This window comes from Scleropages formosus, chromosome 4 (assembly GCF_900964775.1).
Source record: "Scleropages formosus chromosome 4, fSclFor1.1, whole genome shotgun sequence".
Classification (NCBI taxonomy): Eukaryota; Metazoa; Chordata; class Actinopteri; order Osteoglossiformes; family Osteoglossidae; genus Scleropages; species Scleropages formosus.
In genome coordinates, this window is record NC_041809.1 from 12,012,579 (window position 1) to 12,029,389 (window position 16,811).

General features: G+C 42.9%; 1 protein-coding gene across 4 annotated transcripts in view; it reads right to left on the reverse strand.

Annotated features, from left to right (window-relative positions):
- The window catches only part of ccser2a (coiled-coil serine-rich protein 2a), an 81,636-nt gene that overhangs the window by 62,763 nt on the left and 2,062 nt on the right, over window positions 1-16,811 (reverse strand). For all 4 annotated transcript variants that reach the window (XM_018749586.2, XM_018749585.2, XM_018749583.2 and 1 more), the window contains exon 2: window positions 279-1,641. In XM_018749586.2, the coding sequence (XP_018605102.2) occupies window positions 279-1,599 (1,321 nt within the window). In that variant the 5' untranslated portion in view covers window positions 1,600-1,641. The remainder of the gene's footprint in view (window positions 1-278; window positions 1,642-16,811) is intronic.

Genomic DNA, 16,811 nt, shown 5'->3' on the forward strand with positions numbered 1-16,811 from the left:
AAGACCCAAACAGTGTGATGCTGCCTTAATTCAACTCACTTTCTCAGTTTTAAACCTTATTTTGTGTGTGAGAGTTCTGGTGACGATAAGCTGAGTAACACTGCAAATATTTAGTTATTTTAAATTTGTTTTAATATTAATGTAGCTCGAGGTTTTAAGGACTTAGTGATAAAAGTGACTTTGGTTTTATGAATAAATCAAATTATGAACAAACTTTCAAGTGCCAGTTGTAGGGGAGCCTATATGTTTCAGTCCTAGCCACTTCCATGTTGTCTCACCTGTCACATTCACCCCTGTCCAATCTGTGCCGTCCAACAGGAAACCGTACGTATCAGTGGCAGCACCATGCCACTGATTGTCAGGAACATTGTTTTTGGTAACAGGCTGGGATTGGAGCGGTTCTCCCTCGTGGGCAGAGAGCAGCATTGTCCCACCCCCATCTCCCAGACTGTCAAAGTCATCAAGGAATTCTTCACTGGTGTCGTTCTTGTCCAGAGAGGAGGACGATGACAATGACATGTCCTCCAGGCCCTCACCTAGGCAAAGACTGGTGGAATTCTCTAATTGGCTCTTCAGCATCAAGGTCTTCTGCCCATCACTGTGGGGTACAGGGGTTACCTCAGAAGTCTTTACAGCATCTCTGCCCTGCTCTCCTACTGTGATGTCAACTTCTCCCTTCCCCCCATGGGGAGGACGTGACGGAAGGAGATGTGACGGCCTTGCTAACCTGCAGCCCAGTGCCAAAGGCTTAGCTATGGCAGAGCCTGGGAGGAGCGGCTTCTTCAGTTGGCTGAGAGGTGATGCTGGGGTTAAAGCCCCACCGATCCTGGACACGGGGGTTCTCCCCCCAGGGAATGCAAAACTGGGTTTCACCAGGGGCACCTGTATGCGCAGCTGCGTGTCTGCAAGTGGCTTGGCCAGCTCCACAGCCTTGTTGAAAGAGAAGGAGCGTGACATGGGAAGGCTAGTAGGCGAGGGTAATTGCTTAACATGGGTGAAGCTCTGTGAGCGCACCATGTGCTCCATGCAAGGTGCCCCGAGACTGTCAGTCGAGTGAAACATGCTGCCCTGAGATTCGCTGCGGCTGGAGCTGGTCTGGGGTCTTGGCAGACCCGAACCGCTGCTCTCTCCGGTGATCAGGCAGGCACCAGGCTTGACACCGTTTAGCTTCAATGCAGGGGACTGTACAGTAGATACCCTTGGTGCTGCTTTGGAAGGTGAGGGGATTGTCTTTGGGTTTGCAGCAGGTGCCATCAAAGCATGCTTTCGTACCATGGTATTTGGTGTGGAAGGCTTCTTAATCATTCTTGGAGTAGTCGATTTTGGCTGCTGGCCTTCGTTGACCAGCTCGGCCAACGCGGTCACGTCTTCGGGACTGGGCAGGCTTCCGTGCCCACTGCTCTCCTTCTTACACTTCAGAGAAATGCAGGGGATGTGGACCATCCCATTCAGCCTCCTTGGTGGGGCATTCTTCCCCTCATGTCTGGGGGTAGGCTGGCCAGATCCACGGGGCTGGGATGCTGAACCAGCCTCAGAGCGGACACCATACTTGGGCAGCCTAGAGACCATGGTGGGCTTGCTGGGTGCCTTCTCTTCCATTGGACCCCAACAGGATCATTGATGTACTCAGGGCAGGCAGAGCTATGAGAAGAGAGAAAGTATGTGCATGGCTTAGTTTCCAATCAAACATCTGCAAAAATTTTAACAGAAGTAAACTTGATGGTTTTGCCACTTTACTTGAAGTAATTCATGAAAACAATACTTTTATAATTGTACATATTCGTGTATAAACAGAGTAAGTCAGGATACTTAAATCACCAAATGGGTGCACACTTCAGTAATCATCTACTTTTTATTTCCAAAACTAAAAATCAAAAAATATCTGACCAACACACTGGTATAGTAGCACAAAAGTGTACAAAGACCCGCACAGTTGAACTACTGCAGCTATTGCAGCCATAAAGGTTGATGCTGAATTAAACATTTAGCACAAGGAATCCCCCAAATGGATAAAAGCAAAGGAATTCAAGCATGTATGAATCATATGATTCACACGTGTAAATGCACAGGCTCCTTTTGTCTCCTCCAGCAGACTGGCATTTTCTCTGGGGTTCGACTCCATTATCAGCCGACTCCTCTGCGAGTGGTAACCGCAGAGCCTCTCCAGACAACTCAGTCGCTGCACTAGTGATGGTTACACCAGCACACATCTGTTGTGGTGACATGGTGGTGGGTTCAAGCAGAGTCCAAAACAGGGTGGACATCTGGGGAGCAGCTGCAAGCTGTCGCTTCAATATACTCCATTGGTGTACTAACCTGAACTCCTTTAGTGGAAATACCTAACTATATATTGTGGAACCAAAAATAAACTATGCATTATAGATTAATGCCATCTAAGGAACCAATCAGCTCTGATGCAGAAATCCCTATTAGAAGAGATTCAATGGGGCAGTAGGTGGCATAGTGGTTAATGCCATTGCCTTGTACTTGAAAGATCTGGATTTGAACAGCAGTACCTGCTGCAGTGCTCTTGCTTGTGGCACTTACACTGAGATGCTCCAGTAAAACTGATCCAGTTACATAAATGGCTAAATTAACTTAGTGTTAAAAACCTAACATTTTGAAAAAAGGACTCTGCTAAATTTATGATAAATTACCTGGTCCACTCCACAGCACCAGAACTGCTGCTTTAGTTTACCTCTGCATGATCTAAAGGCACGACAATCAAGTTTGCAAAAGGCATAATTAAAACCACTCACTTGAGTCAGTCCTAGTAATTTTGTAAAATATCCAAGATAAATATTACTACATATTAAAAATCATCTGAGGCTGTGAAGTAGCAACACATGTAACATTACCCTCAAGCACAAGTGTGAGCCTGGATTTAGGCCCTGGCCCCTTTCAATAACGATTTATAAAGCAGCATTCAGAATTATGCAATCAGAACACATTAACCATTATTTATCTCACACCTTGGTCCAAGGTGGATTACAATGTGAGGTTTGTATACTAAACTACTTAGTTATTTGACCAATTATACCACAGATTATTCTTACAGGAGCAATTCGGGGTAAGTACCTTAATCAAGGGCACTAAAGCAGGAGGAGGGATTCAAACCTGGGTCCTTCAGCTTGCAGGATGTCTGCCCTAACTGCTATCCACTTGGTTTGCAAATGCTGCTGTGATCACTAAAGGCATTTTACTCATTCTTCCAAGGGCCAAGACAAGATATTATTTAAATCTAAAAGATTTTTGGTTAAGTACTTCACATTTCCTTAAGGTCAGCTGATTCACTGGGGACGCTTACAAAATGTAATCTAAGAAAAGGAATGCTTGATTTTTCATCTCTTAATATCTTTACTTGGCAAAACAAGTCAGTTAATCCTCCTTCGAGGTGCTGTAACACTGCTGATGGGAGTCACATACTCTGATTTGGTCCCATCTGTCTGCACTCAGCTCTGTTTCAAACTAGTAAATATTTTGGTACATATGGTAAATAAGGTACAGCTTCAACAGTCTGATTGGAATGCTAACATTATTTGTCCACTGAGGTGGAGTAAATAACTAGCTTCACAACCAAAGGGTGCAGGTTCAAATTCTCTGGCTGGGCTGTGCTGTTATAGTTTTTAGACAGCCATTTTACACTTATTGCCCAACATAATATCCAGCTGTATAAATACCCAATAAAATACATTAAGAGAATGCATAGCTGTGCCAAATCAAAACCGCAAAACGGAAGGTAATTGGGGCCATGACACAGAAAAGGACAAAAAAAAAACAAACGTTCTGTTACTACAGCATTCTGCAAGAGAACTTTCCGGTAGCTTTGTTATGGTCTCTGACTTGTACAACTGGGAACTTCAGAGAATGTCCTTCATTTTTGTCTTTACAGTTCTGTCCTCTGACTCAGCTGGAAGCCAGCAGGTAGGTAGTTCCCCAAAAAGTTGTAGAGAGGAACTGGTTATTGAATTCTCCTGGGTTCACCTTCCCCATCCTACACATGCTGTTGTACCCTTGAATAATTCCGGAATATGAGCACGAATGTAGGATCGTGCATCGAGGCGGAAAGCACTCCCCCTCCCATTGTCCTTAATTCTCTCCTGCTTTAAGTGCTGGCTTTGTTAAATCGGGTTTTCGTGTGGGTAGGACTGCACATTAAGTTTTCTTCAGCAGGAAGGCTCTCTTGGAAAAAAAACATGCAGTACAGTACACAAAAACGTGAAGACGAAACAAAGAGGCGAGGGAAACACTCAAGTACGCACGCATGTGGAGCTCGAGAGCACCAATGTGCAAATCTCCGTAGCTAAGTAGTGAGGTAAATGGTAACATTTACTCACAGCAGACACTTGTGTTGAAAATGACTTTCACAACATGCCATAGACAATCTTGTGTTAGCAACATTAGCTACAGTTGGGCAGCACTTGCCGTAGTGGTGACTGCTATCCCCTTACAATCAAAGATCCAAATTCGAATCTCCCTCCTGCTGCAGTATTCTTGTAGAAGGTACTTCACCTGATTTGCTCCAGTAAAAATCACCCAGCTGGACAAATGAGTCAATCATTGCTAGTAGCTTAGCATTCAAATCTAAGACTGTATGAAGAGAGAAATGCTATTCTAGGTTCCATCCTCATGTGGGTGAGAGACCATGCGATGAGCACTTGATCTGACACCAACATCGTGGTTATGCAAAAAGTGAAAAGCGTCAGCTAAATTAATAAATGATCATTTATATAGCTGGACATCTTAGCACAGCAAGGCCAGGTTCCTAATAGAAAAGTAAAACTAGTTAAAAAAAAGTGTTTGCCAGAAGCATTCACCTTTGTCCAAAAGCTGCACCCATTGTGTCCTGCATTACTCTAATTTACAAATGCTAACATAATGTGCATAACAGCTTTTAGAAGATAAGCAATTTAAAACAGGCTAGCTATTGCTTCAGCTACAGATAAGCACAGAAAATTCTTTTGGCCAGGCTAGTTTGTCTTCACAAAATCCATCCAGCCTGTTTTAAAAGATATATATTAAAAAAAAAAAAAAAAGATTCACCTGGGCAAAGGGTGCCTCTGAGTAAACACTCTTCCTCTTGCAATGGCCAGATCTAAGAGAACCCTAGAGACACTGAGGCATAGAAGGCAACCTTCTGGTAGAGCAGAGCTCCCTGAGTTCTCCTTCTGTGGATCTGTATATGTTTCAGTTTTGGCTGCTGTATGTAACTGAATTTCCCCCAGGGATCAATAAAATATCTATCTCATGACCCTCAAGTAAAAGAAAAATGGAACAGGGTTTTTGGAAGCAGAGGAAAATGGGTTCTTGTGGCTGACTAAAACTCCTGTTGCAAGCACCCATGTTGTGAAACCAATTAGTTACAGCATATCTCAAAAGAAGTTAAGGCAGTTCATTGACACCCCCAAAAATTTGATTTGGAGCTGTAAACCTAGAGACTGACACACCCTAATTTCTTTTCATTTACCACCACCTGTATACATGCAAGTTTTGGAATTCACCTAGTAAACTGAAAGGTGACATTGAAATGACATTATCAGGCTTTCATATTAGAAGGCACAATTTCTGTCCCGACTTGTGAGGAAACTCAGATATTGTGGTCTGCGATGTGGTGTCACCTAGGGATTTAACAGCCCAGCTGTGGGAGACTACACAGCAAGCAACCTCCACGGTCAATCCCAACATCCACCGTCCTGTCATACTGACCCACATTCTGCCCCGCTTTCGGCAACCATGGCGGCCCACAATTGAACGGACCAGCGCACGATGTACACAGAGAGGTTAATCCGACTCATCTGTAATCGGGTCAGCTGCCACAGACAGCCAAAGCCTCTTTTCAGAGGGGAGGCCCTGAGAAGCTTTCAGATGCCTCATCCTCAACCTTTCATTCATAGACCGAGTTAGTAAGACTAGAGTAGTGGCCAAGTGCATAGTATTCAGCTACAGCAGGAGAGTCAGTGCTTTCACAGAGACTGATGAGTGTTGGCCTTTTAACAAGTAGCCAAGAGGAGACATCAGCGGCGCCATGTCTGTGAGAAGACACAACTTCTTGGGATCAGGCCAATGGTTTAATATTGAGCACTATGGGAACTTTCCTGGCTTAAGCACAGAACCCAGGTTCAGCTTCCAATTCCAGCTGTATAACCCTTGATCAAGGTAATTACCCTGAACTGATAGAGTAAAACTCATTCTGATGTATAAATGGGTCATTAACTGTGACTCAATTGGAGAAAGCAACAGAATGCACCCACACAGGGCATGACAACATGGGACAGAGAAATGTGAAACATATTTCAGGAGCAGGTATCTCACCTATGATTTCAATTTTTTTTTTTTAATATTTATACTGTTATCCTCCACAGTCTACCTTCTAATACCACTGGAACATCACCGAGGCCGCAATAAGTTATATATTTTGGGTGAGCCGTTTCGATGCCTGGAAACAAATTAAGGTATCAAGTTATACTGTGTATGTCACCAGTCTCTCGTGTCCACATCTCCAGAGCACTCTGTCTAATTCAATACAGCCAGTTTAATAGGCTGTTAGAGATGACATGGTGAGCTGTGCTAAGGTTTCAGAAGATAAGGAAACATGAGGAAAAACCAGGCAGAGAGGCTTAGAGCAATACTGGAGATCAACAGCTGAAATCTTGAGGCGTATTTCAGTAAAATTCTGCAGTGGAAATATCAGCAACATCGATGCATAATTGATGCACAAACAAATCTCATCCGCATTACTGACGTGACTAGATTGTATTCTAACTGCAAATTATTCAGAAAAGGGAAAAAAGCAGAATTTCTACCATTATACCTCTGAAAGTAATACTTTTTGAAAAAAATCAAACAATCACACATACACTGTATTGATCAATAAGTGGATTCCTGGTAGAATTCTAACCCTAACCTTGATACCTTGAACCGTTTGTGAATAAAATCTGGAAGAGAAGAATGTGGAGTCATTAACAGAGAGAAGTTGCACATGGAAATGTGGTAATGTTCTCACTCTCATAAAATTTAAAATTATCTATACACATATACACAGAAACACAGACACAGGCCCACATGCCCTCACCAAAAGAAGGATAACACACACTGACATTCTTCAACCCCATTAGAACATCAGCAGTCCCAAACACACAGAAGCCCTTAGGCAAAGACTGGCAGGTCGAAGCACAGCAGCCACTGGAGCTCAGAAACCAGGGATGACAGCACAGCGCCAATCTGGACCCCGGGTCCGAGCACCACGAAAAACATGAAGGTTGTAGAATCAACTAAGGCTCAGCAACTATGACTTAACAGGGACAATTCTCGATTATTACAGGACAGCACTGACTACACTTCAGCCAGCAGAACACCACATGGGGCCACTGGCAAGTGCCTTTGAGGAATGTTAAACTGCCCAGTTTCTCTCTAAGACAGGTGTGTCACAACGCATTACAAAAGCACACAGGCTAATAGCAGCCTTCAGACTATATTCCCAGTTGGGTTCAGTTTAACCTACAGCATGTCCGGAACCCACGAGGGCCCCTCACCAGATCAGAATAAGATGAAAACCACATGTACACAGCACAAATCTCTAAAACACATGTGCTCATAGGTAGTGTGAACTTTTCCCCCCAATTTCTTTCTCCCATAAATAAAGTACAGAGGGTCCCCAAGTTACGATGGTTTAACTTACGATGTTTCAACTTTACAGCAGTGATACGCATTCAGTAGTAAACGCACATTAAATTTATAATTTTTCCCAGGCAAGCGATATGCAGTACAATACTCTCATGATGCTGGGCAGCAGCAGAGATCCACACCTTCTGCCACAGTCACTAATGCACATAACCAATACTCTACAGTGTTCTGTGTTTCTAGTGTTGTTTTGGATACCCCTCCCCCCACATCTACGTTGCATTTTGTGCATCCATCATGTCAATGAAATGCCCATCTGTCTCTCCTGCTACTAGCGAGAAGAAGAAGACTGCAATTACTACTGGTCAGAAACTCATGATAATTGCCCAGCATGAAAGCCGTAAGCCCGTAAAGGCATTCGCACATGAATTTGGACTTTCGCAACCGATGATCTCAACCATTTTAAAGGATAAGAAGCAATAATGTTCGGCAGTTTAGGTGCATTACATGCATTTTCGACTTACGATGGGTTTATCGGAACGTAACCACATTGTAAGTCGGGGACCATCTGCACCTAGCGTGGCTAAGACACCCTAACTTACCCTAAATTGCTCCAGTAAAAATTGGGTAAATAATTGTTAACTAGCTTCAAATGTAATCCTGCTTTGGAGAAAAACATCAGTTAAATGGTTTAATAACATTGTGCACTATATTTGAGACAGTATTTGTTTCAGCAAGATCATTTGCAGTCGGTGTCATTTTAGGTTAGTATTTCACACAGCTCTGTATTTACTGAAGGAGTACAGACCACGTCTTGGTCAAAGTGACACCAGCAGGTCCTCCAATTCAAATACATAACTGGTAATTTAATGCTCACTTGGGCATATCATTCATCACTGTACTACCTGTATATTTACAGATGACTCATGCTTGCCGAGAGCTGCCGGAGCCAAATTTGGACATCATCTCTCTTCTTCGTGTGCATTATATGCAGAAGTATATTAGATATAAACAAGAAAAAGGGAAAGACACAGAACACAAATACATGCAGAATCTCACTGTTTCACAGCAAAGGGTCTTCCAGCTAAATGTTTCCCTCAACAGGATGATGCATTATTTAGGAAAAATGTAAAAAATGTTACCTTTATATCCCCTGCTAAGGTCAGCACTTGAAATACTCCTGATAGGATAAAGGACACAACAGCAAGCATGGCAATCTCCCTGAAGGTGGGAACAAGCCTTCTGCCAGCATTTCAGAGAGCAGGGTCTCGACACAGAGATGCAAGAGGCACTTGAATATTCAACTAAGCATCCCTGGCAGAGCCACGCCCCAGCAGAGAAGGGTTTCACACACACCAGACAGGCTAATTTGAGGGTCTTGCCATCAGAATGCTTTTTGGTCCTTAGCTGGGAAGCAGAGTACAGTATGCTTTACAGTTCTCTACACCCCATCAAGAATTCAAAAAGGAAGTGGCATGTGGGTCAATAGGGCCAGTATGTTGTTTCTAACCCTGGCTGGAACAAAAAAAGAAAAAAAACCTGAAACCTACCCTGCAGGGTTGTAGCTGGGGAGTCACTTTGAGCAGTCTGTCCTATATGCAAACAGTGGCACTGGGACAAAGCGCTCATTCAAGGGTGAATGCAGAACTTGATGAGACAGATACAAGGACTATAAAGGTGTGAAAGCATGTCTGGTCCAGTAAAAATTGTACAGTGCATTGCCAGGAGCTCCACTTTCATCTAGTGAGAGCACTAATTATCATAAACCTTGGAGAAGACTAGGAATTGCTGAGCAACCTACAATTATTTATCCATTCGTACAGCTTGGTAATTTTTCTACTGGAGTAATTCAGGGAAAGTACCTCGCACCTTGTCTTGGAGAGTGATCCCACCGATGGACCATCAGGTTGGTATAGTTCTGGGGCTAGCATGTCCTGGTAAACCTCAGGGCTATGTTGTCTGGGGCCTGATTGTCCTACTATGGTTTCCCCTGGCAAACAGTTCCGAAGGGAGGCTCAAGAATGATCAACAAAGACCCCCATGAAAACACATAAGAAAACAAAGTGTACCCTGCCTGAAACAGAGTTTCCCAGACCCATCCATGGAGCCAGGCTTGAGAGTGGTGTTTACTTACAAGTGCCTGGTGGTCAGGTGACACATATACCCAGTTGGGCCCAGTCTGAAATGACGATGTGGAGCGAACTTGTGGGCTCACCATTAACAAGGAAAAGGATGGTACGCTAGGCAAGTGGCAGCTATGAGCAGCATAGACTTGGAGATCATTACCTACTCTCTACCAATTCTATGCACAGCTACTTGTGTAATGTATGATCCTATAAATCATGGGATTAGACAAAAATGACTACTTTGTGAATTACATGTCTACATCTATATCTCACCATAAATGCACTTTTGTTTCCTCTGAGTTATATGTCACTTAGGAGAAAAGCACCTGCTACATGAATAAATGTAAATGTTTCATTTAAGGTTCAATGTTTTTGTCGGACTCTCTTATATTGCATGCAGCTGTCAGTCCTTAGAATGGATTATAGCATGCAATATAAGTGTCATTTCTTTATGCGCCAAGTAAAATCCCTACTGTACTGAGTAACCAGGTAACCTGCAAGAAATCGTTAGAGAAAGGGGCAGAATTTCTCAGAGCTGACCAGAGAGGCACAAGGAAGATATGTATGTATATATACAGCCAAAGCGGTACAGCCCAGTTGGGTGGCAAGACAAGGTCCTACACCTTGACAGACAGAAAACTGAGTAAATCAATTCTAATGAATAATGTAAACAGCAAAGCAGTATGTCGGCATCTTTTACAGCCAATCAGTTATAGCTTGTCTAAGAATAGAATTGATAATCTACAAATAATTTCCTTCTCTTTGTTGATGATTTCCTTGTTAGGAAAATTAAATAGTGGGACCCACAGGCCATATAGAGAATATAAAGGACACAGTAACGCATCATAAGCTGTTTCATGTGCATGAAAAGCTTCAAACAGCATGGAAGTGTTCTAAGTTTTATCTCATGTGACCCAATAAAAGTTGAACAGCATAATATAGTTAACTTTTAGATATGAATGATAGTGTCATATAGTTAACTTTACAATTACTCACCCATTTACACAGCAGGGTATTCTTACTGTATCAATTCTGGGTAAGTATCTTGATTGAGATTACTACGGGATGGGTGAGGATTTGAATCAGGAACCTTCAGATTGAAGGGAAAAAGCCTTGACCACTACTATAGTTAAATTAAAAACAGAAAATCAATTTATATGACAAAAAATATTAATATGGCATCAACAAATAACATGCAAAAATAGTCTAATACAGACAATTTATATCAAATAATAGCAGGAGCAAAAAGGGGAAGTGTAAGGCTCATTATTGAAAAATGTTCTAGTTGCTACTCGCTAATCTGTTTTTTTTTTTTTTTTTTAAAAAACAGAACAGAAAACCCTGGTGCAGCCCAGTCTGAATTACTGTCCTCTGTGTCAGCATGTCTGAACTTATGCTGCTTTGCCTTTGGCTTCGGTCTGTATGAACAAATCGCACACGCTGCCGGCTCCCATTCAGCTAGGAGACAGTAGATGGACGGTGAATACAGCCCTCAGCCTGAGGCAAGGGCGTATAGAAATGAGGGGAGGGGACAAGGCAGGCTGGGAAGGGCAGCTACCAGCCAACCCTGCTGCCCCTCCGGCTATCGGCTCTACACACAAACACTCAATAACGCCAACTCATTGCTCAGCCCTGCGAACAGGAGCACGAGCTGTGAGAGCTACTGGATCTTGCAAACAGCCACCACGCCCATGCTGGCAAGGAGGAAACAAGCAGCCCAGACTGTTGAGACCAACTACTAAACCAAATTAACAAGCTTCCCCAGCAGTGAAAGAGCTATAACGGTCAGGCTGAGTCAAGTATTGTTTTATTTCACTCATCTATTCATTATGCAGGATCACGGTGGTCCAGTGCCTATCCTGGAAGCATAGCACGTGAGACTGGGTACAACCTGGATGGCGTGTCAGTACACCATAGGGCAACCACGCACAGATCCATTCACCTCACATACGCTACCTCTTGTTTAAATTTCTTTTAGTAATTTAGATCAATAAAACTCAATTAGAGGTTTTTAACTGATGGAAGCCTTCCAATAGAGCATGAATAAGCAGATTTTAAGCCTTTTTTAACTTGACATTTTGTCTGACGAGGCTTTTCACAGCACTTCATAACAAGCATAAAACCATCTCGTTGGCAAAACCAATCTCATCATTAAAGAAGTGACTACAACCGAGAGAAAACCTATACAGGTGCGATAAAGCTGACTTCCTGTCAAAACACGTTTTGATATGTACACATTCCGCAGTGTTGTGTATAGTCACGTGCCAGTCATACAAGTGTCGTACAAACAGTTTCTCTCTGCCAGCTACAACAGCAGCATCCATACTGGATTAGCTACACGCATCACTGTCCATGAGGGGTCTATTGGGACCTTTAGATACTAGGTTTTATTATCTTTACCATAATGCTTTTCTGCCGATTTACTCTTTACACTATAGTGCCAGTGAAATGTTTGAGTACCCCTCCTTGAAACCACACTCGCCTGGGCCAAAACAGAGAAACGGGATGTTTGAGGAGTCGATGTCCATGGTGATCCTAATCAGCATGGCTATCACAGCATACTGTACTTCGGAGACATGCCACTCCACCAAGGTTACAACTAGCTGGGCAGCCCTTCATTCTTCAGCAAGGTAATGACATTAAAGTTGTGCAGGAACTTTTTCGCAAAGAAGGAAAGTGAAGGACAAGCCAAACTAACAGCAAGGCCATTAAATATCATCAATTAAGAAAAAACATGGGTATTGAAACTTCTGACTGGTATTGCATAAGACAGTAAAGGTAACCTGGCAAAAATGAGACCTCCCAGTAGGTGAGCAGACCTCCCTGGTGCAATATTTAAAAGGTGCCATTTGGAGATACAGTGAGGGATGCACAAAAGTCTCTCGGTATGTGGCATTCTGGGGTGAATCAGAAGTCACGGTCCACACTGTTGCCTCGGACAACAACCCTGCATTCACAGTCAGTATTATCACTGAGTTTGGTCTTAAAAAGAGACAACAACATAGCCTAATACAGATCAGAGCAATCCAACCTGAAAGCTGTCTACTAAAAGGCTGATTTGTCAGGAAGAAGACAGCCATAAAGGCCTGGAGAAAAAATGAAGAAGGAAGCAAGAGAAGAGTTGAAGGTCACACAAGGACCATCCCTGTGCAAAGTGTTAATCAGCTTCTCCAGGCTTCTCTGAGAATCACCTTCAGCTAAGACCAGACTGGGAATCCCAGGTCATGGACTTCCGATAGATTATTGGGTGGAATGGATGCGAAAGGTAACAGGATAAGTTATTGGGTTCATTTAATACAGGTGTCGAGGAGTTCAGTTTCACTGCTGGTCAAGACCTAGAAAATCCATTGGAACAGCAGGGCACCAGAAGTAGGGCTCCTAACTCCTGAGCTGAAACCAAAATCCTTACGAGACAGGATATCAGACATCCGGATATCCACCCGTTCTACTACCAGCAAATGGAGCGGAAAAGCAGATTAGACACAGTGAGGCCAGGGTGAAGAAATGGATGAAATGGAAGAATCAGCGGTGTGCCTGAGCCACAATAAGGCAGAACTGTGCAGCTGTTAACAACAGACAGCTCCACATGAAGCCTGAAGGGTCACAAGGGCTATGGACAGCCCTGATTATTACACACCAAAATGTCACAGCAATTCCAGTTTCTTTAATAAGCAAAAGTTTCACTAAATCGACTCCTGAAAAATGACCCCTGGTAAAGGGGATTTTAATAGCATTTGCATCCATTTATTTATTTTAATATGATTTGCATGTTTTCATCAGGAGGATAACAGCTGGGATGGGTGCTGAGGGCATACATCTCTGGACTGAACTCAATCAGCATGCATTTACTGGATTGGGCAGGGCAACGCTGCAGCAGGAGGCCAAGCAATACCCTCAGAGAGGTGCAGGCCGAGGGCAGGGAAATCGCACATAAATCCCAGCTTGATGTGCCTAGCTTGGATGAGCTCAGAACTTGCTCGGGTGGACAGCAGCCAGGAGCAAAGATTGAGCCGCCCCCATGATGATGGAAGAGGATGACGGTGTACACCGGATGGGAGTTCAGCTTATGTTCCCGCAGCCCAGATGCACGTGAGATTTGGATCCAATACTGGCTCACGAACAATATCACCACAAACTGACCTGACCAGTTTTGCTCATTGAAGGAGGGAAAAAAAAAGAAACTACAACCACTTCAGATTTTTCTGCCAAATGAGGAAGGAATCAAAGTGTTCATCTTCTGCTGGAACTTTGTTTTTACCCACTAATTCAGTTGAGGGTTTTTTACTGCAGAAATTCAAGGAAAGCAACTCAATTAGGAACACTGGGGGGGAAAAGAAAAAAAAAAAAAAAAAAAAACAGTGAGAGCAAGTTTAAAACAGCAACTTTTGGGTCACAAGTTCATTTCTCTAACAATGTGCTGCCTGCTGATCCAGGGGGAAAAAAAAAAAAAAAATGTATTTTTAGCAAAATGGGTTGATCAATATTTAACAAGGACTTCACTCTCAATAAAAGCACAAACACAGTGCGAACCACTGAAACAAGAGCACAATAACACCATTATCAAGGCATTATTTTAAACTCACGGTCAACATCTTAAAATAACTTTGCTGGACCCTTTGCCACCCAAAACAAGGTTACTCTCATGAGGTTCCACAGGTTTGATCACAGTACAATAGTGTGTTATCTTTGGTAAAGGGTGTATGCAATTCCTGATGCTAAATTAAAGTCATACACCAAAAACATCAGACATTAGCATCAAAAATGAGAAACGCATAATCCCAAATTCCCCTTTTGGACCTTCAAATGAGTATCCATCCATTCTCCCTCTATACGTGTAGGCAAGATGCGTGTGTGAGGACATATTCTGCTGGATTGGACAATGACGACATCTTCTTACTCACACTTGAGAAGAACACTGATGGAATTTTTGCAGTGGGTTCACAATATGTTGAAAGTTGTGTGTAACCTATATTGCAATAGGTTGATGCTTGTATTATTGCGGTATACAAACCTGTTGGGTAAGCAAGAGCTCTTGAAGAAATTCCAGTTTAGGCCCTTTCTATGGGTAAAATGTAAGCAGCATCTGAAATGTGAACTTGAAATGATAACTGCTCCTGAAGGATGTACTGGCATCTCCACATGTAAGGACAGAAGCTCGTGGTCTATGTTAGACATTAGATCAGTAGGTGACATAATGCAGACAACACCTTCGCCGATGCTGAGACAGGAACGTGCAGGTAAAGGACAATAGATGCACTGGTCGAGACTCAAACACTCACTTCCCTCAACCAGAAAAAGTACCTTGGTTGATTATGGCCAATTTTTAATCTTGCGAATGAGCACGGTGAGAGCGTTAAGCCAGTTCCTTGGTCATTAAAGTCATACCAGAGAACTGTGACCACCATCACAGTCCCAGCATGTGGCAACTCTAAACCTCATACCTGCCTGTCCTTTTACATCTTGGAACCCCATCCCTCACCAAGACAGCTCCAAAAACAAAGGCTTAAAAATAAAAAAATAAGGAAACACTCTTCGGAAATACAACAAAATGCACAAGCGGCAACAGACAGTCAACAATACGGACTGTGACCTAAAAGTTACTGGTTAAAGTCCCAGCAAGTTTGTAAAGCTAAACAGTTCCACAGAATTGTAGGTCATAATGAGTATCACCCAAGCAGCTGTACAATGATCTACAGCTGTACAAGAGGTACAGTTCACCAGTGGTGTAGCAGGTACTGCAGTACTAAGAGTCACTGCCTTGCACTAGAACTTGGGGTCGAACTCCACCTCCTGCTGTAATACCTTTGAACAAGGCAGTAACCCTGAACTGTTTCCAACTTACACTATATAACTAGTACATATGGAAATCCTCTAGCTCTCTAGCCATTTTCCCTGCTTTAAAAAATAATTTACTCAAAGAATTAACTTTATCCTTCACCTCCTTCCCTCAAGGCTGGCCATAGCACCTGACCACATGGCTCATGGCAGGAGGAGCAGCCTGGTCATATGACAGCGACAGACCACCATGGCACTTTAATCCTTTCGAAATTGCGTGCGACTGCGGTGGGAAACCAGACCCATGTGACAAAGGCACTTTCCGCAGACCCATTGGGGTTTTCTCTGTGCGCCTTTGTCCTTTTTATATCATCATCATGGAGGGGGAATAAGAAGTAATACAGTAAAAAAATTTATTAATTTAGTTGACTCTTCCCTCCAAAGCAACTTACAGTTACTTACCAATTTATACAGCTGGGTAATTTTACTGGAGCAATGTAGGGTAAGTACCTTGCTAAAGGGTACTACAGCCAGAGGTGAAATTCAAACTTGCAACCTTAGTGTCCAAAGACAGCAGCGTTAACCACTACACTACCTGCTGATATTTTTGCTCATGCCAACTTACAATGTAATCATTTACATAGCTGGATATTTTCCCAGAGCAACTCATATGAAGTACCTTTTTCTAGAGTACAAAAGCAGGAGCCCTCCTGGGGCTTCAACCATCAGCCTTCCAGTCGCAGGGGACTACGCACCCCATTTATCAGCCAAACAGCCTAATCATGGGAAAATGTCAACCTGTCCTTGATTTAGACAGTCAGCTAAGCATGGAGGGCATTTTATCTCCTCCCAGAAAGTTTCCAACAATGATGCCTCCTCACAATTTCATCACTATAGGGAAACATTTTTTTCCCCAACTAACTGCAGAGGTACACGATAATGTCTTTCAACATTTATGCAAAATCCTGGTAAAAGACTTTTTTTTTTAGAACTTTTTTAAAACATGTACATGCTCAGAAAATGAAGTTACATGGTTCAGATAACAAACAGGGTATGAATTAAAAATAGTTTGCCCAGAAAGTAGTTTGCTCAGCCATGAGTTATTCATTTAGCTGAAGCATTTCTCTAAGCTGACATACAGTACTAAAGTCTTCATAATTATTTATACAACTGGACATTTTACTGGAGAAATTCAAGGTAAGTGCTTTACTCAAGGGTCCTTCCACTGCAATGTAGCAGCTCCCTAAGCACTATTCCACCTGTTGTTCAACCAATGTAACTGCGACCTGG